The sequence below is a fragment of the Pleuronectes platessa genome, chromosome 13 (assembly GCF_947347685.1).
Source record: "Pleuronectes platessa chromosome 13, fPlePla1.1, whole genome shotgun sequence".
NCBI classification, from domain to species: domain Eukaryota; kingdom Metazoa; phylum Chordata; class Actinopteri; order Pleuronectiformes; family Pleuronectidae; genus Pleuronectes; species Pleuronectes platessa.
The window spans coordinates 7,978,771-8,006,753 of record NC_070638.1 but is presented as its reverse complement, the minus strand read 5'-3'; the positions used below and the strand labels follow the sequence as shown (position 1 = coordinate 8,006,753).

Sequence of the window (27,983 nt, the reverse complement as noted above, 5' to 3'; positions counted from 1 at the left end):
CCACAATTTTATTTTGGGGATGAATTAATTAATCTATCCATCTAAATCTGTGTTTAGATTTAATTGAATCACAGGAGTTTGGCCCTTTAAAACATAGACCTGCATGTTAAGTTAATAAACATAAATGTTGAATGTGTTTGTCATATGTTTCATCTATAATCCAAACTCTAATGTGAATAAACCTACAATTTATAGCTTGGAAATTACTGGTTTGGGCATAACTAATATTCATCTTAACAGGCTGCCTCCCTCATCCAACCTGCACATACAGAAACTTTAATTCTGGTGTGTATCTGCTACTAAATATGGTTTAATGTGAAATAAGAGCTTATATTTCGGTCCTGGGTGCAGTAAAGCGTCCAGTGCCAGGTTGCCAGGTTGGCAAGTGTGTCCTTATTCCAGCAGCCAAGAAACTGTTCATGCACAAGAATTCTCTGACTCACAATCTCACTCGCTCTCTCTCTCTTCTCCTCCCTCACTCCCCTGCGGATTAACATGGTCGGCTCGAGGCATCGTGCCATCGGAGGAAGACAGAAAAAGACTGAACTGTTTCCGGGCTTCAACCCTGCAGCCTTTTTTCTCATCCTTTGGTGAAGAGTGCTGGTATTAAGCCTCCATCATGTTCCACCGCACAGGAGCAGAGTGTTCTCACCCGTGAACTTTAGGAACTGCGGCACAGAGGGGAGAAGGCTCAGAAAGAGCGGCGGCACAAATTGAAAAGGAGGCCACGTCCCCCACATGCAGGGTACGGACAGGAGATGGCTTTTGAGAGAGACACACCTCGTCCTATCACGTTTTTTTTGGAGGATGATGAGTCACATTTGCAAATATACATCTTTGTTATGACCAGAGTTGGGCAAGTTACTGAAAATTAGTACTTAGTTACAGTTACTAGTTACTTCTTTTAAAAGTAATTGAATTACTTCACCAGTTACTGTATATCAAAAGTAATTAGTTACTAGGCAAAGTAACTTTTAAGTTACTTCTGTTATTTTATTCTGAAAATGTTTTATTGTGAAAATGTTACATGATTTTATTTTTAAACGGTTCCGGTAGAGTCGCGGACATCCTGTGATGACTACAACGGCGCTACGGAAAAGGTTTATGTTTTTAGCAACCCTCCGAAGAAGAAGCACAATGTCTTACGGTGTCCACGGTTGTTTTAAGGTGTTTCTAAGTTGTTCAAAGTTGTATTAAGGTGTACGGTGTTACAAGGACGGCTCAAATAAACGACCAGAACATCAGTTTAAGTCTCGACCATCTTTCGGGGGTCTGGTTCACTTGTCTTCTTGTCTGCAACTGTTCAGTTTTCTCAAAAGAGAGTAACGCGAGTAACGAACTCATTTAAATTTCGGATATTGTAACTGCGCAACTTGATTTAAAAAAATACTTCGTTACATGCTCGTTACCGCTAAAAGTAGTGGAATTACAGTAACGCGTTACTTTGTAGCGCGTTACTCCCAACACTGGTTATGACACTAGGGCAAAAAGGATGATGAAAGTGTCCTTTCAAGTCTTCAGAGGGAAGTTGTTTTGGATTCATCAAAAGCAGAAAGGCGAAGGTCATTTGTCCTTTTACATGCTGATATTTCAACAGCTATATTGGAATCACTGGATCACCACAGCAGAATCCCAGCAAAAAACATCCACTGGAGTGACTGGTACAGACTTGGGATCGGAAAGTTTCTACCTCGTCATCGTCTCTAAGATCAAATAGATGCCAGCATAATAACTTCCCAGGATTGTAAAGCCTGATTGTAAAGTGTTGTAACCCACTGCACGTGGGGTTTAGTATCTGGTAAACCTTCAGGCTTGTGAATGTGTTTACCAAACTGGATATCAGGGACCACACATCATCCAGGATCTCCACAGTATGACATATTTGTATAACTTGTTCTCGATACTGTCACGTTATAACAGGATTTGTCACTTTATTTGGCTGTGTTTTATTATGTTTTAAATTCCTAGTATATATATATATATTCCCATTCTAACTTTTCACTGTTAATTCCACGTTTTTTTGTGTTTATTTATAACTTTATAGTCTTAATTCATGTGTTTAACCAATTCTTCCAAACAAAATGTGATTGTACTTGTACAGTGTCAATAAAGATTTATCTTTCTTTAAAGAACCTCACTCAACCTGATTTATTTCCTATTCCCCAGCTTGTTATCAATCTATTCTCCCTCTCACTTGTTTTGACTTGTTGTTGATCCACCTTCCATGTAGTGTAAAACTGAAAATCTCCCCAAATCTGCAGGGTGAGAACAGAGACACTTGTTTTCCAAGAAGAGAGGAGCAACGGTTTTCTATGACTCTCGGTATCATGAGGTATTTCAAAGTTTGCGTTGGCTCTCAGCCTGTTTTTCAAGATAGCAGCAGCAGTTTTCAAAGAATTTCAGGTCCTTATTTCATGGTGCTTTAAATGGTTTTGCTTGAGCTTCTACTCCCTGTCTTACGCCTGTTAGATCCCAACATATTTCATATTAATGCCAAGTTATTTTAGAAAATATAGAACCTGTGTGAATCAGCTCTGGTCTTACAAATAAAAGTAGAGTTTTTATAGCTGCTGTGTTTGCCACCATTCAGACAATCTGGGATGTTTTTCTGGGGTCATGCTTTCTGTTTTTCCCCGTGATACGATTTCGTGTTTTCACTCTTCTCCAGCATCTGGACGGGAACAACCTTTGAAGCTGTGAGTACCATTTCACTGGGCTTAACAGAGCAGCAAACGTATTGATTATATACTTGACTTGCTTCCATTTCTGCGTGAATAAACGCTCGGGGATCTTCCTATAATTTGTCTCGAGTTGAGTTAAAGCCCAATTCTCTCCCGACAGGCCACCTGCATCACCGTGTTATTTGTGTCTCTGCAGGAAGACGAGATTTGGGGGATGAGTCATGACTGTGTTGTATTTACATGTGAAAGACAGGAGGGGGGGGGGGCATCATGGGTGAGCAGAGGCCACTCATGTGAGGAGGTGGTCTTACTGAACAAGGGCAATGGGGGGGGAGGTTGGCTATTTTTAAGACTTTCCTCAACCAGAATCAAAAGCCTTTTCTTTATCAATGACTAATCCTCTGGTCTGAAATAAGTCCACCTGCCTGATGAAATGTGGCGATCTGGCAGTTTCAGCAACTACTGCTGTGTTTCAAACAGTTCTCCAAGGGTTTTCATTCTTTTCCCTAAATAACTATGTGAAACCAAAACCAACCTGATCAAATGTAAACATTCTAACAGAGATACAAAGCTTGGTTTGGACCATCGTCCAGACTATCAAGTGTCAAAACGCCTCTTAGATGAAGTACATTTCTTTTTTCATGCAACATCTGGACAGCATTTTAGTCTTATTTGGAAATTGCATGTTTTTCAGTATCTGTGAATTTCGTAATAATTCCTTATTCCGGCTGCTGAGAGAGAGTCGACTTGGAGCTGAGGCTGAGGAATGATGTCGTCAATAGAGGATTAGAGTATCTGATATGCATGTGTCAATTAAAAAGAAAAAGTGATTTTCTATTTCGACAAATGAATGTTGCCCTGTACTGGTGAATTGTAAGGTCAACGGAGCGGCTCCTGCTGGCAGGGCTAGAAAACATGACCTTTGTCCTTCCTGTCGGTTCTCTGCATCATTACTCCTCCTCCATCCTGCTCTCCTGAAATCACCAACCCTGTCCTCAAAGCTGCACTGTCATCTCTGTCTTGTAAATGGTTTCTATACTCCTACAATACTGCAGTGTGACTTTCAGATACATGACAGAAAAAGCACTGAATTAAATGAATCAGGGAATATCTGGCAAAAAGGTCCAAAAAGGAGAAATGCAGATGTGTTTCGTATGAAGTGAACCTTTGACAAGTCTCTTTTTTTATATTTCTGACAAGAAGAGATGAAGCGCCGGGGCCTTTGACCCGTCAGCTCTTTCACAGAGAAAAGACCCGTTTCCATGTGGTGAATTCAAAAAGTCCCATTTCCTTCCTACAGTGGCAGATGACTGATGTTCACTTCAATGCAGCCGACCCTGCGTGACACATGCTCAGAAAGGGATCAGTAGAGAAAGTTAAGGAAACCGTTTACAAAGACTTTGGCTAAAAGCTGCAGGGCCGTGAGTGTCCTTCACACGTCTGACAGACGTCCTTCACACGTCCAGCAGCTTTTCTGCCTCGATTACTTTACCAAAAACCCTGGGTGTATATTTTCAAGCTCATTCGTTAGAGCAATAATAATAAACATAAATGTATAATTGCGTTAAAGTAGAATACATTATTTTCCATTTATAACTAGAATGGCAGCAGCTCCTTCAGGAAACTATTCTTCTTTTGGATTTACAGCAAATCAACCTTTTCATCAAGATCCATGAATTATTCTCTGAGAAATTACAGAAAATGTTGGAAATGACCTCTCATCAACGAGTTCTTCCCTGACTCCCCCTTCAAACAGGTTTGGTGGTTTTCATTCCAGTAGTTTATGTGTTGTCCTACTAACCATCAGATGCAGATGAAAACATAGCCTCCTCTGCATCAGAGGCTTTTTCAGGGTTCAGAGTCCAGGGAACTTTCTGGAGCTGGGGATGGAACCAGCTGTTTGGATCCACTGAGCTGCAGCCACCCTCCTGTTAAAGGTTCAGTCTGTAGAATTTAGTGACATCTAGTGGTGAATATCCCTCACCTCACCCTCCCTTTCCAAACGTGAAAGAGAACCCGTGGCAGCCTTCAGTTGAAATCTCAAAAGGTGTTTAGTTTGTCCAGTCTGTGCTACTGTAAAAAAAACATATAAAGCATTTAAATACAAAGGGTCGACTCAAGGGTAAAGAAAACAATAATTCGCACAATTTAGATGATCACTCACTAGTGAAAACATCACTAGAATTACTTTATTTTCAATTTCTGCCAATAGATCCCGTTCACCTTCATTTTAAACACTGAACCTTTAATTGTGTGAATTTATGCACTAAAACCTTAACCTGCTCTGTTTTTTTTTATTTCTAAAAGCACACTTCCATCATTTAACACATTTCAATGGGACATGTTTTTCTAAACTATTGAGTTGACTCTTCATCTGACAGAAACCAGCAGTTTGTAGTGGTCTCCCATGAGAGTGAATGAGAGCATCAGCACCAGGGTTTCCTGTTGCAGCAGAGGAGCAGAGGAGGTGGCCTGGTGGAGGCAGTGTGGTGGAGGTGCAGCCAAACTGAATATTGTACCGTTTAGACAGACTACCCCAAAACAACCGGCTGGCTAGCACGAGGTTATGTGAGTAGCCATGTCGGACATTAAGACTTGGGTGTTCTGTTGAGCCGTCCTCACCGAGTCTCTGGGAATGATCATCTATTCTACGTCTTTACCGGCCTCTCGTCTGTGATAGGGGACAGGAATAATCTGTCCCTTGACCAGGAGCTGAAAGTGGCGTTTGCCTTTGGCCTGGCCATTGCCGCTCTAGCACAGTGTATAGGTCACATTAGCGGCGCCCACCTGAATCCTGCTGACACCCTGGGCTTCCTGGTCAGCAGTCAGACGAGTGTCCTCAGGGCCTTTTTCTACGTGATAGCTCAAGTTCTGGGAGCAGTGGCTGGCAGAGCTATTATGTACGGTATCGGGCCGGGAACCGCAGATTTCCTCGGTGTTAACAAGGTGAGGAGGAACCTTGTGTGCTAGCAATTTCCCTGTGTAGTGCTCCTGTGACATTTGGTGCCCTACTTGAGTGGCGTTCGGGGAATTGCCTGCAGCCTAACCTAGATTGTCTGTGAAAGCCAGACACTCACTGTCTGAAGGTTTCTCTTCTTATCTCAGAGACTTCCTCATTTGCAAACTGCCAGTGACGGGTTGCTCATTTGGAATGTCAGATATTAATTATCAATGATTTGTAGCTGTCACGCAACAGAGGCAAAGGCTTCTGTAAGGAGTGTTTTAAATCCTCATCAGTACTTTCCATTTTGTTTTATCTTGCATGATTAGATTCAGATTAGATTCAACTTTATTGTCATTGCACAGTACAAGTATTTATACAACGAAATGCAGTTTAGCATCTAACCAGAAGTGCAAAAAAAGGCAGTAAAGTGCAGAGTATTGTGCATATTTAAAGTGGAATGTAAATAAATAGATATGTACAGTAAGAAATATATATATATGGAATAGTAGAGTATTAAAAGGCATTGTATGATATAAGAACTATGAGCAGTAAGAAATATTTATGGAATAGAACAGTATTAACAGGTATTGTATGATATAAGAACTACGAACAAGATAAATATATATAAATATGAATATACTATAGGCGGGATAATACAGTAGTAAAAAAAGTAACAGTGTGGTGCAAATGTTCAGTGGTTAGAGGAGGGTGTGTGGCAGTCCAAGCCAGGGTGGAGGGGGGAAGTAAGTAGTAAATGACTTAAGTTTTAAGTCATTTTTAATAATTCTAGAGTTTCATAAATGGAAGCTAACTAATCTCCCAAGCAAAGCTGTTTACTTGTGCACAGCGGAGGCCTGTGAACAACCGGTGTGTTTCCTCTTTGCAGCTAAATGCCGTCACCCCAAGTCAAGGCTTGACCCTTGAATTCCTGCTCACGCTCCAGCTGGTCCTGTGCCTGCTTGCAGTCAGCGACCAAAGACGCAGCGTTGGGCTGGGACACTTCCCCGGGGTGCATGAAAACATTCCCCCCTTCCTCGTTCATTTGTCAGATGGGTTTCTCTGTCTTCCTGTGGCCCGACACAATGGATGTGCGTAGGATGAAATGATGGTTAAACAGGCTTGTGTGTAATCTGCTGATGAACAGCCAGGAGAGGCCAGCAGTGTTTTCCTCTGATATGGGTTTACAGGTCCGCTACACAGGATGCGGTATGAATCCAGCTCGATCCTTTGGGCCGGCGGCTATAATGCAGTCTTTTGATGATCATTGGGTACGTGTTGGGAAGCTTTAAATCAGAAAGTGGTTTTTGTTTTCACCAGTTACTGAAACGGGTCGTGCTTGTCCTGCTCTTCCTTCTCCCAGGTATTCTGGGTGGGACCGATGAGTGCTGGTGTGGTGGCAGCTCTTCTGTACAATCATCTCCTGACCCCCAGAGTCGAGGCCTCCAGTGAGAACACAAGAGACCTGTTCAGCATCAGCTCCTCGGCGGACACAGACACTCAGGAGCCGCTCCTGGACAACGTTGAGGATGTGATATGGTCCAAGAGGCCAGCTGAAGTGTGAAGTGGACTTTCTTCCCGTGTGCTGCTTATCTGTGTCACATACAAATCAATTTCTCTCCAACTTCTAGTGCATCTTGTTCCTGGTTCATCTCTCCTCCCCCCTGTGCACACAAACCCCTTCACTATAAATACTGAAGTAGGTGACATGTTGGGGTTTTTCACAGCAGACGCGTTAGGAGCTGACATGAGGGAACTGAGAACCTGGGTGTTCTGGCGGGCCGTGGCTGCAGAGTTTCTCGGTATGCTGCTGTTCCTGTTCGTCGGATTGTCTGCCATCATCGGGAAGACCGAGGGCGCCATTAAGGGGGAGACGCTCGCTCAGGAGCTGAAGGTCTCTCTGGCCTTCGCGCTGGCCATCGCCACTCTGGTTCAGAGTTTGGGGCACGTCAGTGGAGCTCACCTGAACCCTGCCGTCACGCTGGGCCTGCTGGTCAGCTGCCAGATCAGCATCCTCAGGTGTGTGTTCTACATCCTGGCACAGATGCTCGGGGCAGTTACAGCGAGCGCTATAGTGAAGGGATACAGACATAAAGGTTCTCTCGGGGTTAACCAGGTAAACACCTTTCTCTCATTTGACCGAACGGCAGAGTTTTATGTAAACCAATCATTTCATTCAGATTGGCTCCTAACTTTTTGCCTTCAGCTGTAGTTAACTGTCTTTTTCAGCTAAACAATGTGACTGCAGGACAGGGCTTTATCATCGAGTTCCTGGCCACCCTTCAGCTGGTGCTGTGTGTGATCGCTGTGACTGATAAGCGACAAGCGAGTCACGTCAAGGGCTTTGCACCGCTGGCCATCGGGCTGTCCGTGGGGCTCGGCCACTTTGCAGCTGTAAGAAGTCACACTCTTGTGTCTCTGTTAAATCTGTTGAATTGTTTGTTGCAGCAATTTTGACCAAGTGCAGATTATTCGTAAAATATCTTATCTCAAGAAAGTTTTATAGCAGAGTGTTCATGAGAATCACAATTTTGAGAGTTTTCTATAAAACCATTTTCAATGTTGAAAACAAAATATCCCCTTCAGCCTAAATATTATTGAGGACACTGTTTTTCCTGTGTTTAGAAACTGTTGGTAATGATTCAAGACTTCTTCTTTTTTCTCCCTCATTATATAATTCCGCTGTGTGAGTGCATGCAGTGTGCCAGCAGTTAGCGAGTACAACAAATCACAATTTGAACTGCAGCTACACAAGTGTCATAAAGTTAAATTCGAATTAGCATCTTCAACTTTGATAAAAGTCTGGCAGCTGCTCTCCTGGCAAAATATGAAAGTGACTGAGTGGATGACTGGTGCCAAAACTGAATTGAACAAAGGTCACGATAGATGACTGTACTAAGGGGAAACTGTATTTCTGTATTTATTTCTCCTCTGTCAGTTACTTTTTTGACTAATGTTATTTACAGATAAGTTTCACTGGATGTGGCATCAACCCTGCTCGCTCCTTTGGCCCGGCTGTAATCCTAGGTCAAATGGAGAACCACTGGGTAATGTCAGAAAACACTTGAGAAGCATTTTGTGGTTCTCCTTTCTCTCTCTTTTTTTTTTTACCGCAGTTTATTCTGTCAAACGACAAATGTGACTTCCATCATTCTAGATCTACTGGCTGGGCCCGATGTGCGGAGGAATGGCAGCATCTGTTATCTACGATTTCCTCCTGTACCCACGAACACCTAACTTGAGGACTCGCAGTTCGATCTTCCTTCATGGTCCACAAGAGGAAAACCGAGCAGCTGAAGTAATTGAGGAGGACAACGGCAGCCCGGGGCCGAGTCAGTGGCCGAAACAATGAACAGCATTAAACATTATTCCTTTTCTGGCTGTCACCACATTAATAAACAACTAAGATGCTTTTAACGTTACAGCTGGTTTCCTTTTTAACTGTGCAGTGTGTATTTTCTTATCCGTGCATTTCATATAATAAAGCTCCATCCTTTTCTTCCAATGTCTTTGTTTTCTTATTAAACTAGGTCAGATCAAAGTTAACACTTTTTTTTATTTGCACAAATACCAGAATCTATTAGAACTGAATGACCTTGACACGGGTTTCTTTACAGGGTATTACCTGAGTCCATTATCATTCTATTCAAGGTGTTTGGCACCGGTCCCAACCTCTCGACTGTAAAACAACACAAGGATGTGGATAGGCTAATTACACATGAACCTTTGAGATTTTTTTAAAGAAAATGCATGATTAGACAAGATGAGGCCATCGTGGAGATTTCCTGTTTGGCTGTGTCACAAGAATGTCCCTCCAAACTACGCACACGGCCCGTCTCACATCCCGTTTTATGGCTTATGAGCATTTGATGGTCCCCCTAACCCCGGCTAATCATTGAATAACCATCAGATGACTTCAAACCCGGCACATTTCCCAACAGAGAGGCTGCAGGTCCGAGGGCAATCCAGCCAAGGTTGTGAAAGTATACTTTGCAAGTTGTTGTGACCTAATCAGAGGCTGCGTGGCCGCCGCGGTTGGATGCACATCCCCTTGTTGTGCATCGACCGTTATTCTCCTGGGCGTGAGATGATCATTAACAAAATGTCAGGGTCCCAAATAATTTTTACGATGGCCTGTGGGGGGGGGGGGGGGGGGGGGGGGGGGGGGGGGGTAAAGGGAGTAAAGGTGTGTTGTTATAATGTCACGTCCAGCTTCCGCAGCTGAAGACAGGTGAGATCCATGATGGATAATCCCTCTGATCTACTGAAGCAAAACAGGAGAGTCAATGGGAAATGGTCTGTATTTATTTAGTGCTTTTCTGTCTATGAGCAGCACTTTTTCTAAAAGGGTCAATTTGGGGTTCAGTATCTTGCCCAAGGACACGTCGGAAGGCAGATGGGGAAGACTGGGATCGAAGAGCCGTTCAATTATGAAACCAAGTCTAAATTAACAACAACTGGATTCTTTTCTGATTTGCATCAAGATTAGGATTAAGATTAAGATACATTTATTTGTCCCAAACACATGCACAGACATGCACACTCTTGCACACTCATGCACACTCATGCAATTGTCGGGAAATTTGACCTCTGCTTTTGACCCATCTGGTGCAGGACACACAGAGCAGTGAGCAACCATGTACGGCGCCCGGGGAGCAGATGTTGGGGGAGTAAGGTGCCTTGCTCAGGGGCACTAGACAGGGTAGGGAGAATACTCTTGGATTTTTTGGACAGATCAATCCAGGTTTTTTCTATTTGTTGTTTCTCCGTGGAGTCGAGCCAGAGACGAACCAGAGACCTTTTCTGCCCATAGTCCAAGTTTCTGCCACTAGTCCACCACCTCCAACCCTGATAAATATCCATTCCCTAAACATGACTGATAAATATCCACAAATTATTCACTGAGAAATCAACCAAATGCCACATCCAGAGTTAATTATAAACCATATGGATGAATTGAACTCAGTTGAGCTCTTGCCTCCATCAAGGCCCGACAGATAAACCTGCACCGGTTTGCACAAACTCCGATTTCTGCTTTCATCAAGATCCATTAATTATTATCTGAGAAATCAATGAAAGTGTTGAAACAAGCTCTATTTCACAATTTGAAGGAAAGTGATAAAAAAACAATCCTGGATCCGCCCTGGTCTGGAGCCGCACCAAACTGTAATGGGTTCCTCTTCGGGTCATGCCCCACCCCGCCGCAAAATGACATGGAAATGGTTTAAGTATTTTTTAACTAATAATGCTGACAAACACACAAACGCAGATGAAAACTTAAGCTCATTGGCAGAGGTAATAATTTCAACAGGCTGAAATGGGTTTGGTGTGAGCAAAGGGAAGCCGCTGTATGAACCCAGAGCCTGAAAGTATTTCTTTAATTGCAAATGGCTGGATCAGATTAAAACATTCATCGAAACTCAGTCTATACGTCTTTCTCCTCCAAGTCTCTCCTCCCTTCAAGGAGGAATATTGTTTTGCTCTGGTTTGAGTCGCCTCAGCTCGGTCAGTGTGGTTCCTCAGGTGCACGTTGACATGTGTCCTCGAGTTACAGCTAATGGGAGGATCTCACTTATCTGACTCGACACTTCTTAACATGATATTTTTTATTTTTTTATGGTGGAATCTCAGAGGCTGGTCGAACAATCTCCCTCCTTTGTGTGCTTAACCTCAGAGGGCAGAGCATTGTGTTACGCCTCTTGTTTTGAAGTTTGTCCTCGACAACGTGGACAATGCTCTTTTTGTTGCCACTCACTCATTTTGTCTGCGAGTGTCCTCCATCAAATTATTTGGCTCCCATGCTGAGGCTTGATTATTCCATGATTTGGCACAGGAGCGTTGTGCTCTCATTATATTTATTTAGACAAAATAAACAGTTATGGTCCCTTTCGATTTTTAAGTGATTTAAGAGTGACATGTTCTATTCATCTCAACAACACGTTCTATTCAACGCGACTTCTGAAGAGTCAGGTTCTCTCATTAAGGCAGTATTTAAATTATTTTTACTGTCAGCAATACTCGTCATAAAATCATTAATGACTCCTGTCAAATATGTCTGTGCAGCCAAAGGCTGATATGTTTGTTGAAAACAGTTTATACTGCATTCCATTAAACCTCGGAGCTCTGCCCTCAGAATGACATCACACCCGATCAATCTGCAGTAAATACTCCAGATTCAATTAGTAGGAATAAAGAAGGGGAGTAAAAAAAGAAAGATTATATTATTATTGTTTTCATCGCACGGAGCAAAACATGTGACGGATGAAGTTCAGAAGCACCAAGAAATAATTCAGCCTTTTTTAGAAAAATACAACCAGAGGTCTGTTCTTGAAGGTTAATGTTATTAGCAGGAATAAACTGGGTCACACTCCCGGTTTCATTGGAAGAAGCAAAGTAAGTGAGGAACATCTCCAACTGGAAGACTTATTGCCATTAACCGTAATCGTAACCCCGCCGCTAGCCCTCTTCACCCCGTCTGCACATGCTGACTGATACTGGGGGGCCCCTATCTGCAGCCCGAGAGCGACCCACCACGCTCCCTCCCTGTCTGCCTTTCGTCAGTTTTTGGCAAATGTTCAGCGAGTGCTGTGTCAGCAGTTGAGCTATGGTTGAGCAGTGTGTACGAGAACCGAGTTGCCAGTCTAAACTGCAGAGTAAAACACTTCTCGCTTCTCCTTTTTGAGACCGCAGGGATCACACGACGTGACGAAAACGACCCCTCAGCTCTTTCTACATGACAGCACTGGCCTGTGTTTTCACAGGTTTTCTCCAAACATCAGCACGACACCTCATGGTTCAGTTAACAGCCGTCGTAAGTGTGCGGCTATAAACTGTTGTCACAGGGTGCAGAGGCTTGGGGATCCCACTGGTGCAAACTGTAATTCAGAGGTCCTGACCCGTGAAACTGCCTCTTAACATGGATCAAACTGGGCCAAAGTGTTCACACTGGTTCTGTCAAAGGTAAATGCACAGTCCAGGATTCATATGTAAACCAAAGGGTCACCAGTAAGATCCCAAACAAATAAATTAACACTATAAACACTCTCCAGGTTGTTTTAAGGTTTGTTTACATAGGTAATGTTTGGAAATATATCTTTAGCATGGGGTCCTATTTGCATATTGGCCCACTAAATGATAATGAAATCAATCACATAGTGCATAGACCTTGAACTCACGTCAAAACATAATTCACCGCTTGGACCTTTAATGATTGATGTCACATTGTTACGCCTCATTGGTTTTTATGGGCTGTGTGACATTGTTGAACAGTAGATCCCATCTAGAAATTCAGCTCTGCAGCTCAGTGGTTGTACACTGGTTGTGTCATAACCACGAAGGACACACACACACACACACACACACACACAGTGTAACACGATCAGAGCAATAATTCAGAAGTAAAATTAATAATCTACTAGATCGTGAAAAGAAAATTGGAAACAAATCTATCAAATGAGTGAGAGAAGTGAGACAGACGGTCGTCTTGTCACGTACATATTCAGAAGTTATATTTTCATACAGGTTGAAAGGCCACAGGGTTTAATATTAGGAGAGGGTGGATTTCTGGTTTGTCCTGCCATGGTACATAACTCTCTCTCTCTCTCTCTCTCTCTCTCTCTCTCTCTCTCTCACAGACACACAGACACACACACACACACACACACACACACACACACACACACACACACACAAACACAAGTCTTTTCACTATAGTGGGCAAACATTGTGCAGCACTGACGCCCTCTGGTCTAAGCTGGATGGAGGCCGGTTAGTTCACAGTCGCTTTCAATGGTAACATCTGCAGCTTTAACATCAACAAACATCATTAAATACAAAGCATTAATTCTTAAAAATGAATCTGGAAATCTGGAATAGCATATTTTATTATAAAGCACAGTCACCATCACAAAACCTGTCTATAAACCATGCCTTGTCTTTTCGTTTGTTTTTGACGGACATTATAAACAAGCTAAATGGTGCAAGAACAGTTTTGATAGTCTTAAACTGTTTTTCTGGAGAAACATGCTATCAGCTTCTGTTTATATATTACAGAAGGTCCCATAACACATTCACGGTCTCACTGTTTCTAAATATCCAATGCTCTTGAATGCGTCTAGACGCACCTAATTTCTCCTGACTGCTCCTGAACGCATACGTCCCAACCGGAAAAAAGGTCAGCGGCACTTCCGGTTGTAAATGTGCAAAGATGTCGACGTCTTTATTTAATTTTGTCGAAGCAAAAGACAAATTTACGGTGAGAAATCGCTGTCTTGTCATTGTGGTTATTTCATATCGAATCTGGGGGTTTAAACCGGAGCTGGAAGACAAACGCAGCGTCCCCACAGCTCCATGCTAGCTCCTGCTGTTATTGGCAGATGCTAAGCTAAGCTAAAGCCTCGCTCGTTTACAATGGATTTTCCGTCTTAAACATGTTTCTTCTTCTTTCCCTCTCTCCTTCAGGCCTCTGCCGGATTGGCACTAACAGATAAAACCAGTAAACCGCTGATAAACGCTTTCAACCAGATCCCCGGCAGGTAGGTGACGCGTAGCTAGCATCTGTGTCAACGTGTAATGAAAACAGCTCTTTAAACATCATGGATTTACATCGGTATTAAAGTCATGTGTGTTTAACAACCACGTGTTTTTCTATCTGTTTATGTTTCAGTGAGACGGAAAAGAAAACCACGCTGGACCAGGCGCTGAGGGGAGTCCTCGGGGATCAGATTGTAAGAACATCCCTGTTTGTTTACTTCAGTTCATCTGACTTGGTGTGGAACGTGTAGAGCCTGAATGGAGTCTCTGTCTGCAGGTGGAGCGGAAGGCGATCTGCGATGAATACCTGTCCCTCATCGACCTGAGCATCGATGGCGTCAAGGAGGGTAGGTGCCTCCTCCAGAGTCACACACTGGAGCCCCAAGGATTAATAAAGCCTTGAAGCAGCTGACATTCATGTTCCAAAGAAAGATGAATCCTCGCTGCATGTCATGTACTCTGCAACGCTCTCTGCACTAAATCAGAACTGGAGATAGATACTTTATTGATCCAGAGGGAAATGTACGCATTAGATAGCTCACAAAACAGTTACAAACAAGAGCATAAGAATAATAAAAGGGCAAAATAGGTCAAGAATAAGTTCACTGCAGTGAGATGAAAGTCCAGCTGCTAGAACTACTACAAATCTGTCACTGTAAAGACGTGTGTGCTAATGGAGATACTGACAACACAGATATTTTAAGTATAAGATAATTGAGAGACACAAGTAACCAAGGCAGAGTATTGAAGCCACATTATAGTAAAACTGCCTTTACCAAGCTTTTGTTTCCCTCCGTTTTGCAGGTATCTGCTCTGCTACAACACCCTTCATTCTCCTGGGGGACGTATTGGATTGTCTCCCCCTCGACCAGTGTGACAAAATCTTCTCCTTTGTGGAGGATAATGTCTCCACCTGGAAATCGGTAATTGAGCCATGTCCTCTCAGTTGTTTTCCCAACATAAACCAGATCGTTTGATCATAACTGTCTCTCCTTCCTCCTAGAACTCCTTTTATTCAGCCGGGAAGAACTACTTGTTGAGGATGTGCAATGGTAAAGATCATATGAATCACTGCTCCATTAAAAAGACTTGTATATTTAAATGATGTAGCTATTTGTGACACGCCTCTCCCCCTGTGCAGATCTTTTGAGGAGGCTGTCCAAATCTCAGAACACAGTGTTCTGTGGGCGGATCCAGCTGTTCCTGGCACGCCTCTTCCCTCTGTCTGAGAAATCAGGTAAAAACAGCAACATCTGTATGTTGTGTAAATAAAAAATACAACAAGCACAATCAGCTTTTAACAATGAACAGTTAATTATATTTGGTAAACGTGTTTGCAGCTTCTCTTAAGTGCATGTTTGGGTTTTTTTCAGGTCTCAATCTACAGAGCCAGTTCAATCTGGAAAATGTGACTGTTTTTAATAAAAACGAACAAGAAAGCACTCTCGGCCAAAAGGTAAAGTGTCAATATGTGACAGTGATTGTAAACGTTGTGAAGTTAATCTTGAAAATCACAAGAATCGTATTTAATGGCTCTTTGTTTGTAGCCCTCTGAAGAAAAGGAGGATGGCATGGAGGTGGAGGAAGGAGAAATGGGAGAGGATGATGCTCCTGCACCATGGTAACTTCAAGCCTGTCTCTAAAGTACACCCTAAAATGCGTCTGTGTTTTAAGTCAATTAAAACTGAATCTCATCTTGTTTTCAGTTCCATTCCCATCGACTACAACTTGTACAGGAAGTTCTGGACGCTGCAGGACAACTTCAGAAACCCTCTGCTGTGCTATGAAAAGTTCTCGTGGATGACATTCCTCAAGGTGAGAGGGTTTCCCTCCCTTTCTCTCGGTCAGATTACATCACCGAAACAATCACGACTCACTGCCGATGTCAACTTCTGTGTGTCCTGCTCAGTATTCCGATGAGACCTTGGCCGTATTCAAGAGCTTCAAGCTGGATGACATGCAGGCGTCTAAGAGGAAACTGGAGGAGCTCCGAGCGTCTGGAGGAGATCACGTCTACTTTGCCAAGTTTCTCACCAGCGAGAAGGTGAGAAAAACGGGTTTTTGCCCTTGGTCATAACACAAGAAACCATTCGCCAATGACGACAAAATGTCACACAAATGTCAAACATTTTATATAGAAGAGATAGAAGGTCAACGTTAGTATGACATCATAATGTTCTGTAAAAACGCCCATTCACTCAACTGCAGCACTCAGACACAGAAGGGGAGGTGGTGACCAATTTTTGTGACCTGAAAAAACCTTTTAGTTATTTAAGTTGGCTACAAATAGATGATGAATTTGTGAATCCCAACGGACTTGTGTTTTTCTTAGTGTGTTTTCCCCGATTATAAAAATCAAGTAGTTGTCCCAGCCAACGTGCAGCAGTATTTAAAATGTTCACCTGTATTTACAAGTAAAGAAGGAAGATTCACACTAACACTGTCTTCTCTCCTCAGCTGATGGACCTGCAGCTCAGTGACAGTAACTTTAGACGACACATTCTGCTTCAGTACCTCATTCTCTTCCAGTTCTTGAAGGGTCAGGTCAAGTTCAAAAGGTGAGAAATTCCTACGTTAACTTAGGACATTAAACACACTTTAGTTTGTGTGTTTAACAAAAGAAGAAACATTCGTCTCTTGTCGTGGACTCACATCCTGTGTCTCTGTGGCCGTGCAGCTCCAGCTGTATGCTGAATGATGACCAGGCGGCGTGGATAGAGGAGACAACTAAACTGGTTTATCAGGTCAGTCCTGATTCTCATTGACATAGATCATAACCACAATTAGCGATGTAATCCATAAGTACACAAGCCTCTGTCTTTCATGTACCTGTTTCTGTTAAGTCATTATAGACTTACTGTAGAAACCGTATCACCAGCAGTATGTAGCCATGCTGATAGGATATTTTTGATTCAGGGAAGGTTCTGCAATATCTGCTATGTAGTCCGTTCTACTTTTTCTACTGGCATGTCGAGAGAGAGAGGAAAGCAAACCTGTATCAATCTGTTGACTGACAACTGATTAACTCTGTTTGTAGCTGCTGAAAGAGATCCCTCCAGATGGAGACAAGTTTGCCACCATGTTGGAGGTGAGTCACGTTCTGAGATAACAGATAAATGAAATGACGCGTTCTCTTACAGGAGTGATTCTATAAATGTGTCTCGTGTTTTCACAGCACATCCTCAACACAGAGGAGAACTGGAACGCCTGGAAAAATGAGGGATGCCCAAGCTTCGTGAAAGAAAGGTACGACAACATCATGATTATATTTTATAATAATACACATTGGACACATGTCCTTTAAAAACTCTTAAAATGTCTTCAATTCATTTTTATGAATAAAGACCTATTTATTTGTATTTAATTCGCTTAAATTCAGATTGGAAATTGTGAGTTGCAGTATTTTTCTGATTAGGTTTAGTAACTAATGCCTTTTCAACTTGCTAGTGGAAATAAATATGTATAATTTTACTTTTGTTGTGTATTTCCATCTCAAATTTTGTCTTCAATTTAATGAGTAACATTAAAAACGTTATATTACTTTTACAGGGTAGTAGATGACAAACCCAAAAGACCCACCAGGAAAAGACAAGCACCAGAAGACTTCCTTGGAAAAGGACCCGACCGCAAGATCTTCATGGGAAAGTATGTTATTAAAAACCAAGCTGAGTAGAACACGAGGATGTGAAGTGTTATTTGTTTATCTTAGGTCTCATGTTTACTTCATTAACTGAAGTTCTTCTGTGATTTGTCAGTGACGAGTTGACTCGACTGTGGAACTTGAACCTGGACAACATGGAAGCCTGCAAGTCAGACAGCAGGTCAGTGGCTTATAAACCAGGGTGGAAGTTCTCCTCTACATCTGCATTCACGCTTCAGTATGAATTCAATGTTTTGTTTTATTGTTCTTTCAGGGAGTTCATGCCATCGCTGGATGAATTCTTTGCAGAAGCCATTGAACAGGCCGACCCCACCAACATGGTGGAGGATGAGTACAAGTACGTTCGCTTGATTAAATGACCTTTAACAGTCTGTTAACTTAGGGGCTTTATTTTCAGCTTCCTCACTTCTGGTAAATCTTTGCAGGGTTGTCCGGAACTCAAACTACGGCTGGCGCGCTCTGAGGCTGCTGTCCAGGAGAAGTCCGCACTTCTTCCAACCGACTAACCAGAAGTTCAAGAGCCAGGCGGACTACCTGGACACCATGGTCAGCAAACTGGCCAAAGAGCTGCCGGTGAGGATTTATTTACCAACAGAAAACAAACTGTATTTATCATTATACTAACACTCTGATGTTCAGAACTACTGTTGACTAATAGCCTGGCTTGGGTTGATGCAGAAGGACATCCCTTCTGAGGAGATCAAGACGGGAGAAGAGGATGACGACGATAATGGAGACAATCTTCTCAAGGACAACAACGACAGTGAGTTCCAATTGTTGCTCAATTTAACATGATTCCTCTTCATCAATTTCAACATCCCAGCATGCATCTGCAGCTAGTTGACCTTGTTTGAGGATGTAGTTATAATCAAATTACTTCATCCACTTGTATTAATTTCATTTTGTGATCCAATCTAGTTTCATCCGTCTTTCTTCCAGGTCCGAGCATTCAGACCAAGATTGTGACCAACCAGCAGATGGACGAAATCGCAGCCAAACTCGGCGCTCAGTGGAAGACGCTGGCTTCTCATCTGGAGATGAAGGCAGCCGAGTTGCGGGAGATTGAGACGGACAGCGAAGACGTGGACATGCAGGCCAAGCTGCTGCTGGTCGCCTGGCAGGACAGAGAGGGAGGACAAGCTACTGTGGAGAACCTGAGCTCTGCTCTGAACGCAGCTGGGTTCTCTCAGATTGCAGACAACCTCAATGAGGCTTAAAGTAGATCATAGGTAAATCAATTAATACTTGAGTTTTACTGTTGCAGCACCGTTTTGTACCAAAAATAATCCGAGACGGGAATTTTTGTATGAGCTGAAGTTGAAAACTGTTTTTTCACTGTAAAGCCAATAAATGTTTTTTTTAAATATAAACTTTGACTACTTGGTTCATTCTCACATAAAACAGTCACATGTTTTGGTATAACAGTTTATTTTCATCACCTCTGGAAAGCAGTCAGTCAATAACTTATTACAGAGTGCTGATGGTTGGGGCTTACACACTGGCGGGATGCGGAGAAACAAAGTGAAGCACAGCGTTTTACGAGTGTCAAAGTCTAATCAGTGTCAGCGAGAACAATGTTCAAGGCTTGTTGAGTGAAACCATCACGGTTAAATCTCAAATCTTTAAATGCACACAGTTCTCCACTAGGGCGACCTTTCCCCGCCCCCCCCAAAACACACACTCTTGACAGAAATAATCTAATTTGTTGAAACATTTGCGATCGACTCCGGCAGATGATACGAGCGAAGCACTTGAGAAAAGATGTTAGACCGAATATTTGATAAGGGCCGAGTACATCTGAGAAGAGGAGAGGAGCCAGAATGTCAAGTACAGCTCGCCGAGGCATTTCCTTTTTTTTGTACACGTTGATTAAATGACTAAAGACAATATTTTTGCATTATGACATGAGCACCTCATCAAAGGCTTTAAAAAATATACAATGTGTATAAAACATTTAATGAAACTGCAGAGCTCGACTTCAAAACCTCTTTCAAGGATCCAGGCCAGGGATTGGCTCTCGTCAATCCACTGTCATAGCTCGCCATGGTTGAATATTTAACACCAGTTAACAGAATTTGTTTTACAAGCATCTGTGTTGGTTACAAAAAAGAGAAAGAAAAAATTAACATATCTTTAAAGACACCAGTTTTATTGCACATCTATGCAGACAGTGCGTGAAAATGGCAATTTGTGTGTGTGTGTGTGTTTGTTGGATGTCGTCTTTGTCTTCTAGGAAAAATCTTCCACAGCTACTGATCCTCTTCAAGTATTTCCAGCCGCCGGGGCCCGTACAGTAGAACATATGCTATATGCCAGTCCCCGCCTCCAGACAGTCGCAGGATGTCATCCGGAGACACCACGCTCACCTTGTCGTCATCGAACTTCACCCACTCATCTGTTAAGAGGAAACGGGTCACGTTGATGAACATCTGAACTTGAGTCACAGCAGAAACATGGCGACTGTGCAGCAGAAAGAAACAACGGTGGTTACCTTCTTTCCTTTTGACCCATCCCAAGTAGTGACCTGATGAGCTGGAGCGGCCTTGGTGTGTGAGCACACCCTGCAGGTCGTAGTAGCCGCTGTTGTTGGACCCAAGGTCTAGAACAACATCAGAAACAATCAAATGTAGAGAGCATGAATGGAGAAAATGTACATTTCATTTGTTAATGGAAGATATGAACAGTAATGCAAATCTTTTCCTGCAGTGTTTCTTCTGTAAAGTACAAGTTTGAATAAAGGCACACATGAGAAAACAAAGTGCAGAGACCAATAGTGAAAGTGTTCTGCTAGACAATAAAGTTTAATACTTAACATTGTATGAATGTTTTGTTACATTAATCATGACCTTTGTAAAGTGCAGGTTCAAAACAGTTTTGGCAGTAAAAGAAAATTGTCTTCATTTATAAAATTGATCTGTATTTCTCCATGCTTGATTGTTTCACCTCATATGTGCTGTCATTTTCATTTAAATGTCTCTCAGTGTTGTGTGTAAACTTACCGTCAGTGAACGAGAAGGGGTCGTACTTCACTTCCTTTACTTTATCCACCTTCTTCACCACCTGTTGTGAAAAGGAATTGTGAGACACTCTACAGACCCGTCATTACCACTGAAGCAGGAGATATTCTGCTCCCTAGTCAAGATCCAAAAACTTTAGATTGTCCTTTACCTTTTGCTGTTGCTCTAACTTCTTGTCCTCAACTTCCTTGAACTTTGACCTGATTGGCAGCATCTTCTCCTGGACCTCCGCAGTGCACAGCTCATACACATCCAGCATCAGTGGGAACTTGACGTCCTTTAAAAGAAGAGACAATGTGGCGTTGATTCAGAGTGACACCGCTAATTACTGTGAACTCGGTTGCAAGAGATTTTAGAGACAAACCTTGAGGACTTTTGCGTTGACAGACTCTTTCTCTTTGTAGTAAAATCGGACCATCTGAACAGTCAAGTAGGCAGGGAGGCGGCTGAGTTTTGACTAGAGGTGGAGGGAAAACCAAGAAGGTTAAAAACACTAAAAGGACACAGGTTCACAGTTTTTAAAATGTCCAAAGGGAAGAAGCACTTACAGATTTTATATACAGGGCATTTCTTCCCAAGGATGGAGACATTTTTGTGATTTCTTCCTGCAGTCTCTGCAAATTAAAAACACAGACAAATTAGACTTCACCCCAAAGACACATGTTCCACACATTACTCTGTACACTGAAGAAAGCAGTCAGTGTTGTTCTGACACATACCAGCCTGAGTCCGGTTGCCAGGTATTTAACCTCCTGATTGATGAAGCAACTGAGCTGGAGCTGATTTTCTTTGCCCTTAATCGGCTCCTCCTCCTCAGCCTCTGTACATTTCATGCTGATCCAGAGAGTTAAAGAAAAAATCTGACAGAGTGATGGTCATACAGTGTTTTTCAGACAGCTACGAACCTACAAATTTATCTAAATTATGAATAATTAAAAGATCACAACTCTACTGAACCAAGAAATGAAACGTTACGACTGCAAGGATACGAAGTCTCAAATTCTACGCCAAAATACTGGTCGATGAAGTTCTTCTTCGTAGTGGCGGAAACGGCTCCGCTCTCCGTGTCAGTCTGCAGATTGACAGAAGCATGGTAATTATTAGTAGTCATTTCAACACATCATTTACACAAACAATATTAATATCTTTTCATTATAAAGAAACACTAGGTGGAAAAAAACACCCATTTACCTCCATGGAAGTCTCGGGCTCTAGTGGCTCCAACTTCTGCTGAAGCACTCTCATCATCTGCAGCCAGCACTCGTTTGCATCCTGAGAACACACACACACACACAGTCAGACCACGTGTGAGTGTCAAACAAGAAAAATATAATCAGCATTTCTTTAAATATAAAATTAAGGGTATTATTTTTTTTACAACAACAAAAACGTTATCAGACATCATGTGAAGCTGTGTGCCAATCAGGACAAAGCTCTGTTGCCACAGACGTGGTTCCCTGTCGTAGCAGCTCAGAGAGCAGCAGCAGCGCTTGGCCCCCGTTGACTCGCTGCCATGTTTTAATATTATGTGACCTGGTGACATTCTGCAGCTCCAACGAAACTTACAAACCGCAAGCATTTAATTTCAGCCCCACATTAAGTTGAATGAGTTACTGCATGTGACAGTTCACTTGTTTTTGCCCAAACCAAAAACAAGTGCGTGCGTGTTTGTCACCGGAGTCACAGTACTGCGAAATCCAGGTCATGGGAGAACATGACACCAGTGACAGAACCAGTAAACTCAGCACCCCTCGTAAGCAGAGGAGACGTGTAATGAGAGCTCCTCACCTGCTGGAGGTACTGTCCCTGGTCCCCCTTCTCAGCAAACTGTGGAAAGGCCATATGAAGGAACTGCAGCAAAATTATAGGCGGGAGGCTGGAGGAGGTCTTCTCCATGGTCTCATACAAGTCACGAAGGGCTGAGGAGGCAAATGTATATTTGAGGTGTATTAGTAAATTTAAGACATAAATGTTAACATGTGATTTCACACTGATCAATTCACCACGGCTCATACCTGCTGTGATATACTGTGATGGTGCATTTGCCCCTGAGGATCGCAGAGCACCTGAGTACCTGCAGAGGGAGACAGATGAGTTCAGCAGGAGAACAAATGCAAAATAACAACAACACAAACAGAAAAGTCACTAAGAAGACCGAAAGCTAAATCCAAACATCTCAAACTACTGAATAAACACAATTAGAAAACGCACCTTCTGAGGGCGGTTTTCAGCTCCGGCACAGAACGCAAACACTGCACGGTGGCGTTCATGTAACAGGTGTTGCCCAAGTTCGTCAGCCCACAAGGCAGCTCCATCTGAAAACAACAGTTGGATACGTGATAATAAGTTCCACTGCAAAATACAGAGAGAAAAACGCATAATATAAAACCAAGCTTCATTGTGCACAGACTCGTTTTTCTCAGTGATGAAGGTAAACGTCACTTGTTTTTTTACAAAGACCTGGACACACCCTTGATGTGTTCATACTGCAAAATCTTCCCAAGAATGTTTTGTTATTAGTTCACTTTTTTAAATAAATCCTTAATCACCAGATTTATTTCCAGTGTCCTAGAGCTCGCATTAGTAATGAGTAGCAACAGTGAGTCGTTCTGCTAAAGGACATGTTAATAAATCAAACCATTACAATTGTGCAGCTTTCATTGAAGCTGCTTCAGATGCTGGCATTGCTACAGGTAATCAAATCAGTGACTCATTCCATTTGAGCTCAGAGGAACTCAGCAGGACAGTTTAGAGCTTGATATCGGGTAGAACAGAAATAGAAACTCATCAAGCACGCAGCCAAAATCCCTGAAGCCACTCAAACCCAAACACAGCTTTAAGCAGTAAAAATTAACGGTAGACTCCATTACTTCAGACTTCCCAGTTACTCCCATCAAGCGGAGGCTAAAGAGAGGATCATCCCCACCACAATATCCATCATAAACAAGGCTGAACAGACTGCCACTTTTGAATGCAGCTTATTCGTGGAACGCTTGCAAATTGCAGTCTTTCATTGGAGCATTTTTATAGGATATATGTGGTTGTTTGACATTTGACAACGTTTCACAAAAATGTGATCTAACAGATGAGACTGTTGGTCCACTTGTTTCTTCAGTAAAATATTCTGCAAACAATGCAGAGTGTAATGACTACATTTCACTGGAAGCATACCAATGCTTAGGTGATGGAACATACATAGGTCTATATCTACATTATTATGTTCTCTAGTTGGTAAAAAATTATATTGAGGAAAACACACTGTAAAAGCTATGTTAGCGCAGAAAGCAACAATCAACCATATTTATTTTAGGAGTACTGGTCATTTCGGGGCTTACTCACCGCGGAGGCCAGCTGCTCCTCAGTCATGTCCTCCACAAACATGGGCCTGACAGCAGGCTCCTCAGGCAGAGCCTCTGCTGAGCCCATCATCAGCAGAGTCATTCCCTGTAAACACATTAGAAACACAATGAAACTTGCTGATGCATTTGTTAAAATGCTTTACCTACAAAAAAAACTGCTTCTTACATTATATTCTTCAAAACTAAGCTTAAATACTCACACTTTTAAGTTTGATGTTTCCCCACTCGTCATCCTGGAATCGAGATTATACACATATTAGGTCCTGAAAAACTTTATTCATTTTGATGTCATCAAATTTCGTTTAAAAAAAGAACGAAAACAACAACGTGTTAATGCGAACCTCAATAATCCATTCGTTACTACTGATACGTAAATCTGTTTTCATTTGTTTACTTTTTAGGTTGTGAAAAATGAACTGTTTAATTTTTCCAAAAGGCTCAATCAATTCCAACAGCAACTCTGCACCACAGTTTAACAAACACTATTCAGCTGAGATCAAATTGTGCAGACATTGGTCGTGGGACTATTTTCATTTGATGCATATTGTGTCATTTGTGGGATGACGACACCAGAGTTGTTTCCAGGGGACTCATAACAGTGATGGACCCGGCTTTAGTTCAATTCTTGGTGAGCTTATTGAAGTCTGCTACTTGCCAGTGGTGAAGTAACTTCACAAAGCAGTGAACTACAGCCAGGTCCATCATTTGTTTTGGTCCCCTGGATATGGTTCCCCTGTCGTATTTGCATGTGTTGTGACTTTTTGCAGCGCATGTGTCATCAAACTGATGAAGATGTGTTCTTGATTTGCACGCGTCTGTTCTATTTGTACGTGTTTTCTTAATTTGTAGTGCGTTGAGCTCACTCTGCCACCGGATATTTCCTATAACAACCTTCATTTTTCAGAAGCATCAGTTCATTGTTAGAATGATTGTTGATTCGGGTTTTTTCACATCCTTTGTTGACATTAATAAAATGCAAAACTGAGGCTCAGTGTTTGTTCCCTTCAGGACCAGAGTGTGGTGTGTTGTTTGGGTGGATACCTTCAGGGTGCCTCCCTTCACCATGACCTTCTGTCTGTCTGGCTGGACTCCTGTCAGGGCGAAGAGCTGCGCCTTGAACACCATGGGAGGCTCCTCGGTGTTCAGCTCGACTGCGTCAAACTTCTCTTTGCCCCATTTCACATTGACTGGAGCGGAGACGGTGGAGACAGAAACACACACATGTCACTTCCAGCTCCGTCAACCTGCTTCCATGTACGACACAGCAGCTAACGAAATGACATGCTAATAAAGTGAAGGCTAACACACATACACACAGATTTAACAATGAATATTTAGGACCCGATAGGACTTGACTTTAAAAACACACATAAGCTGTAATTTAGTCAAAAGCAAACTCGTATCTTTTCAGCATTGTTTCCCAGCTGGCTGCATTGAAGAGCTCCTGAACTGTACACTCATGATTCAGCAAGCTAGCTTTGTTAGCAATGCTACCCGAGCTAAGAGGCGTGAGTCGGTTATTTTCACTCTGCTTAAAAAAAGTTTGACACGATCGAATTAAAATGGCGAGGGAAACAATTAGAGTAGCTTCGCTGTGGCCGGAAACGAAGACTTTCCACAACTATTAAAAACCACCGTAGCTAGTTATGCTCTCCTCGGCTAACACTGCTAGCTGACAGCTAGCTAGCTGTTTTATGGGCTGTGTCAGATTAGCAGTTAGCATAGCCGGCTCCACGCAACACGTCCTGTAAACCCGCTTATAAACAGCAACATGCTGCGGACAGTGTTGCGGTGTGTAACGTCTCTGCTCTGACAACATTTTATTTGTTATTAAATCCACATGTGGTCTAAAGAAGCTCGCTGCACGTCACGGTTAGCATGCTAGCTGCACATCACGCTACCGCTAGCTAAGCTAATGTAATGTACGCTGCGGCTGCACTAATAAACACGTGTAAGGATCCGTGTTTGTCTCCTGTTTTCCCCGTGGCAGTGCGCGTGTCGCGTCGCAGTGAAGTCCTACCTGTAAACACCGGCATGTTTGGCAACGTTTTACTTCCTCGGCTCCTTGTTTGGTTTGTCCCTGTTTCGATCCACCGGGGCGCGAATGGAGTGTTTGGCTAATTCTCGGTCTGAGCTTCATTCAAACCCAATGACGCTGCAACTAGTGTTGTGTCGAGGTTTTGAAGCGTGTGTGGAGTGACCCAGGAAGATTTTTTGTGAAGCGCGTATCGAGGCCTGTCTTGATGACGTATGTGGTGACGATGGATCCCCTCCTCTCACATTTTGTGGACTTGGGACTTTATATTGCGTTTGTTTGCAAAAAAAAGAGAAAGAAACTGCCTGAAACCCAGCACTGTGGAAAAGCTGTTTTTAAATATAAATGAATAAATGTTGTCCCTATTTTACGTGTTACATGTTGTCCCTAGTTACACAAGCACATTCACATCACAACCCTCTGCCCAATTTGTTTCCACTTTCCCTTTTGATCCCGCCATTTTATCACAAACACATACACCATATTAATAAATTCACAATTTATGTATTGGCGTCACAAACATCATTCATTCATTTATTCAATTCAAAGCGTCACACACCAAAGCCATGGTGTCATTATAATCTCTCTGCCTCATTGACTGTACATATAGAGCTCTGCCTGCAATTTATTGTCCACTTGATGGCGCAGTGGAGCAAATGAAGCCGCATGAAGCTTCGGCCCACGAGTGAACTAATTGGATGGAAAGCTTCAATGCTTCGTGACGCTTCATCTCGCCATCACTACTGCGCTCCCACACTAAACCAGACCACACACACCCAGAGAGAGCTCGTCCGGATCATCCAGGAAACCATCACACCCATATAGACTGTGTATTCAAATTATAAACTCATCATAACTCAAAGGTAAAATGAAAGTTGCCTGAACACTCTGTGGGTTAATCTGTTGGACCCACATAGACTCTCCACAACTTCATTCAGATTGTGCAACATTAAATATAAGCATAAAGCTGAGCTAACCTATAGGCTATCCAAGATTAAACAAATTTCCCAAACTCATAAATATATTTTCTCTAAATGGGCCAGATTTTATTTCCACCAATATCTGTAAATTATTCCCTGGGGAAAAGAAGATTAAAAACCCACCTGGGAGTATTAAAGGAAAGAGGAATTTTTATGTTGGGGTCCTTCAGACACTTGTTTGACACCACAGGAGCAGCAAGAGGCTTCTTATACATTTTTATTTAGCTGATTTTATACGTTTGAAGAAGTGGTCACCATTTACTTCAATTGTATTGGATCTGGCAGCAACGCCGTTTACCCCTGAAACTCCAAAAACGTTTCATGGACTCAAACACTTCACCCAGCCCTCCATCGTTCTAGGGCGGAGTAGATAAGGAGTACATTTTGATTTTTCTGATAAAAACAAACCAAAGGATGATTGGGTTTGTCCCTGACCCACACTTCATCCTTCCACCAAGTTTTGATATTTTTGCTGTGTAAACTTTCTTACTATGAAACTTACCAGCAAATAAAGGGACGGGTGAAAAAACAACTTCCTTGGTGGAGGTAATTCAAATACCTTAAAAGTATATATGGGCCAATAGCCTCTTACAGACCTGGCTTTAAGATTTAACAATGTTTTTATAGAGATAATCCACATTAGGGCCCCTGAAGTCAGATACTGCACATCTACACAACATATTCCCAGTTCTCAAGTTATATACATACAAACCAGTTTGTATGTATATAACTTGAGAACTTGATAACTTGAGTCCCTGGGGCAGTGAACCTCTTTGC

General features: G+C 42.5%; 4 protein-coding genes across 4 annotated transcripts; 3 read left to right on the top strand and 1 right to left on the bottom strand.

The window, feature by feature from the left end:
- The first annotated feature begins 5,259 nt into the window (after positions 1 to 5,259).
- LOC128455180 (aquaporin-1-like) lies at positions 5,260 to 7,216 on the top strand. The gene is given in 5 exon segments (XM_053438855.1): positions 5,260 to 5,328; positions 5,331 to 5,627; positions 6,512 to 6,634; positions 6,813 to 6,893; positions 6,986 to 7,216. Coding segments are annotated over 5 exon segments (771 nt in total). The 3' UTR covers positions 7,187 to 7,216.
- Positions 7,217 to 7,320: 104 nt separating this feature from the next.
- On the top strand, positions 7,321 to 9,127 carry LOC128455178 (aquaporin-1). The gene is made up of 4 exons (XM_053438854.1): positions 7,321 to 7,738; positions 7,852 to 8,016; positions 8,589 to 8,669; positions 8,780 to 9,127. The coding sequence occupies exons 1-4, from the start codon at positions 7,331 to 7,333 to the stop codon at positions 8,972 to 8,974; spliced, it is 849 nt and encodes a 282-aa protein (XP_053294829.1). The 5' UTR covers positions 7,321 to 7,330; the 3' UTR covers positions 8,975 to 9,127.
- A 4,621-nt stretch (positions 9,128 to 13,748) lies between these two features.
- On the top strand, positions 13,749 to 19,185 carry thoc1 (THO complex 1). Its single transcript, XM_053437710.1, has 21 exons — positions 13,749 to 13,876; positions 14,083 to 14,156; positions 14,288 to 14,348; positions 14,432 to 14,501; positions 14,959 to 15,077; positions 15,158 to 15,206; positions 15,296 to 15,391; positions 15,528 to 15,610; positions 15,702 to 15,775; positions 15,861 to 15,969; positions 16,064 to 16,198; positions 16,612 to 16,712; positions 16,832 to 16,898; positions 17,192 to 17,242; positions 17,330 to 17,400; positions 17,704 to 17,799; positions 17,910 to 17,975; positions 18,069 to 18,152; positions 18,241 to 18,388; positions 18,494 to 18,578; positions 18,755 to 19,185. Exons 1-21 carry the CDS (start codon positions 13,829 to 13,831, stop codon positions 19,030 to 19,032), a joined length of 1,965 nt encoding a protein of 654 aa, XP_053293685.1. The 5' UTR covers positions 13,749 to 13,828; the 3' UTR covers positions 19,033 to 19,185.
- A 41-nt stretch (positions 19,186 to 19,226) lies between these two features.
- usp14 (ubiquitin specific peptidase 14 (tRNA-guanine transglycosylase)) lies at positions 19,227 to 26,456 on the bottom strand. Its single transcript, XM_053438593.1, has 16 exons — positions 26,212 to 26,456; positions 25,233 to 25,378; positions 24,392 to 24,424; positions 24,172 to 24,276; positions 23,044 to 23,147; positions 22,848 to 22,906; positions 22,621 to 22,751; positions 22,024 to 22,104; positions 21,822 to 21,904; positions 21,552 to 21,666; positions 21,381 to 21,446; positions 21,197 to 21,289; positions 20,984 to 21,109; positions 20,815 to 20,875; positions 20,307 to 20,414; positions 19,227 to 20,210 (listed from the first exon to the last, which is right to left on the bottom strand). Exons 1-16 carry the CDS (start codon positions 26,225 to 26,227, stop codon positions 20,065 to 20,067), a joined length of 1,473 nt encoding a protein of 490 aa, XP_053294568.1. The 5' UTR covers positions 26,228 to 26,456; the 3' UTR covers positions 19,227 to 20,064.
- Positions 26,457 to 27,983: the final 1,527 nt, after the last annotated feature.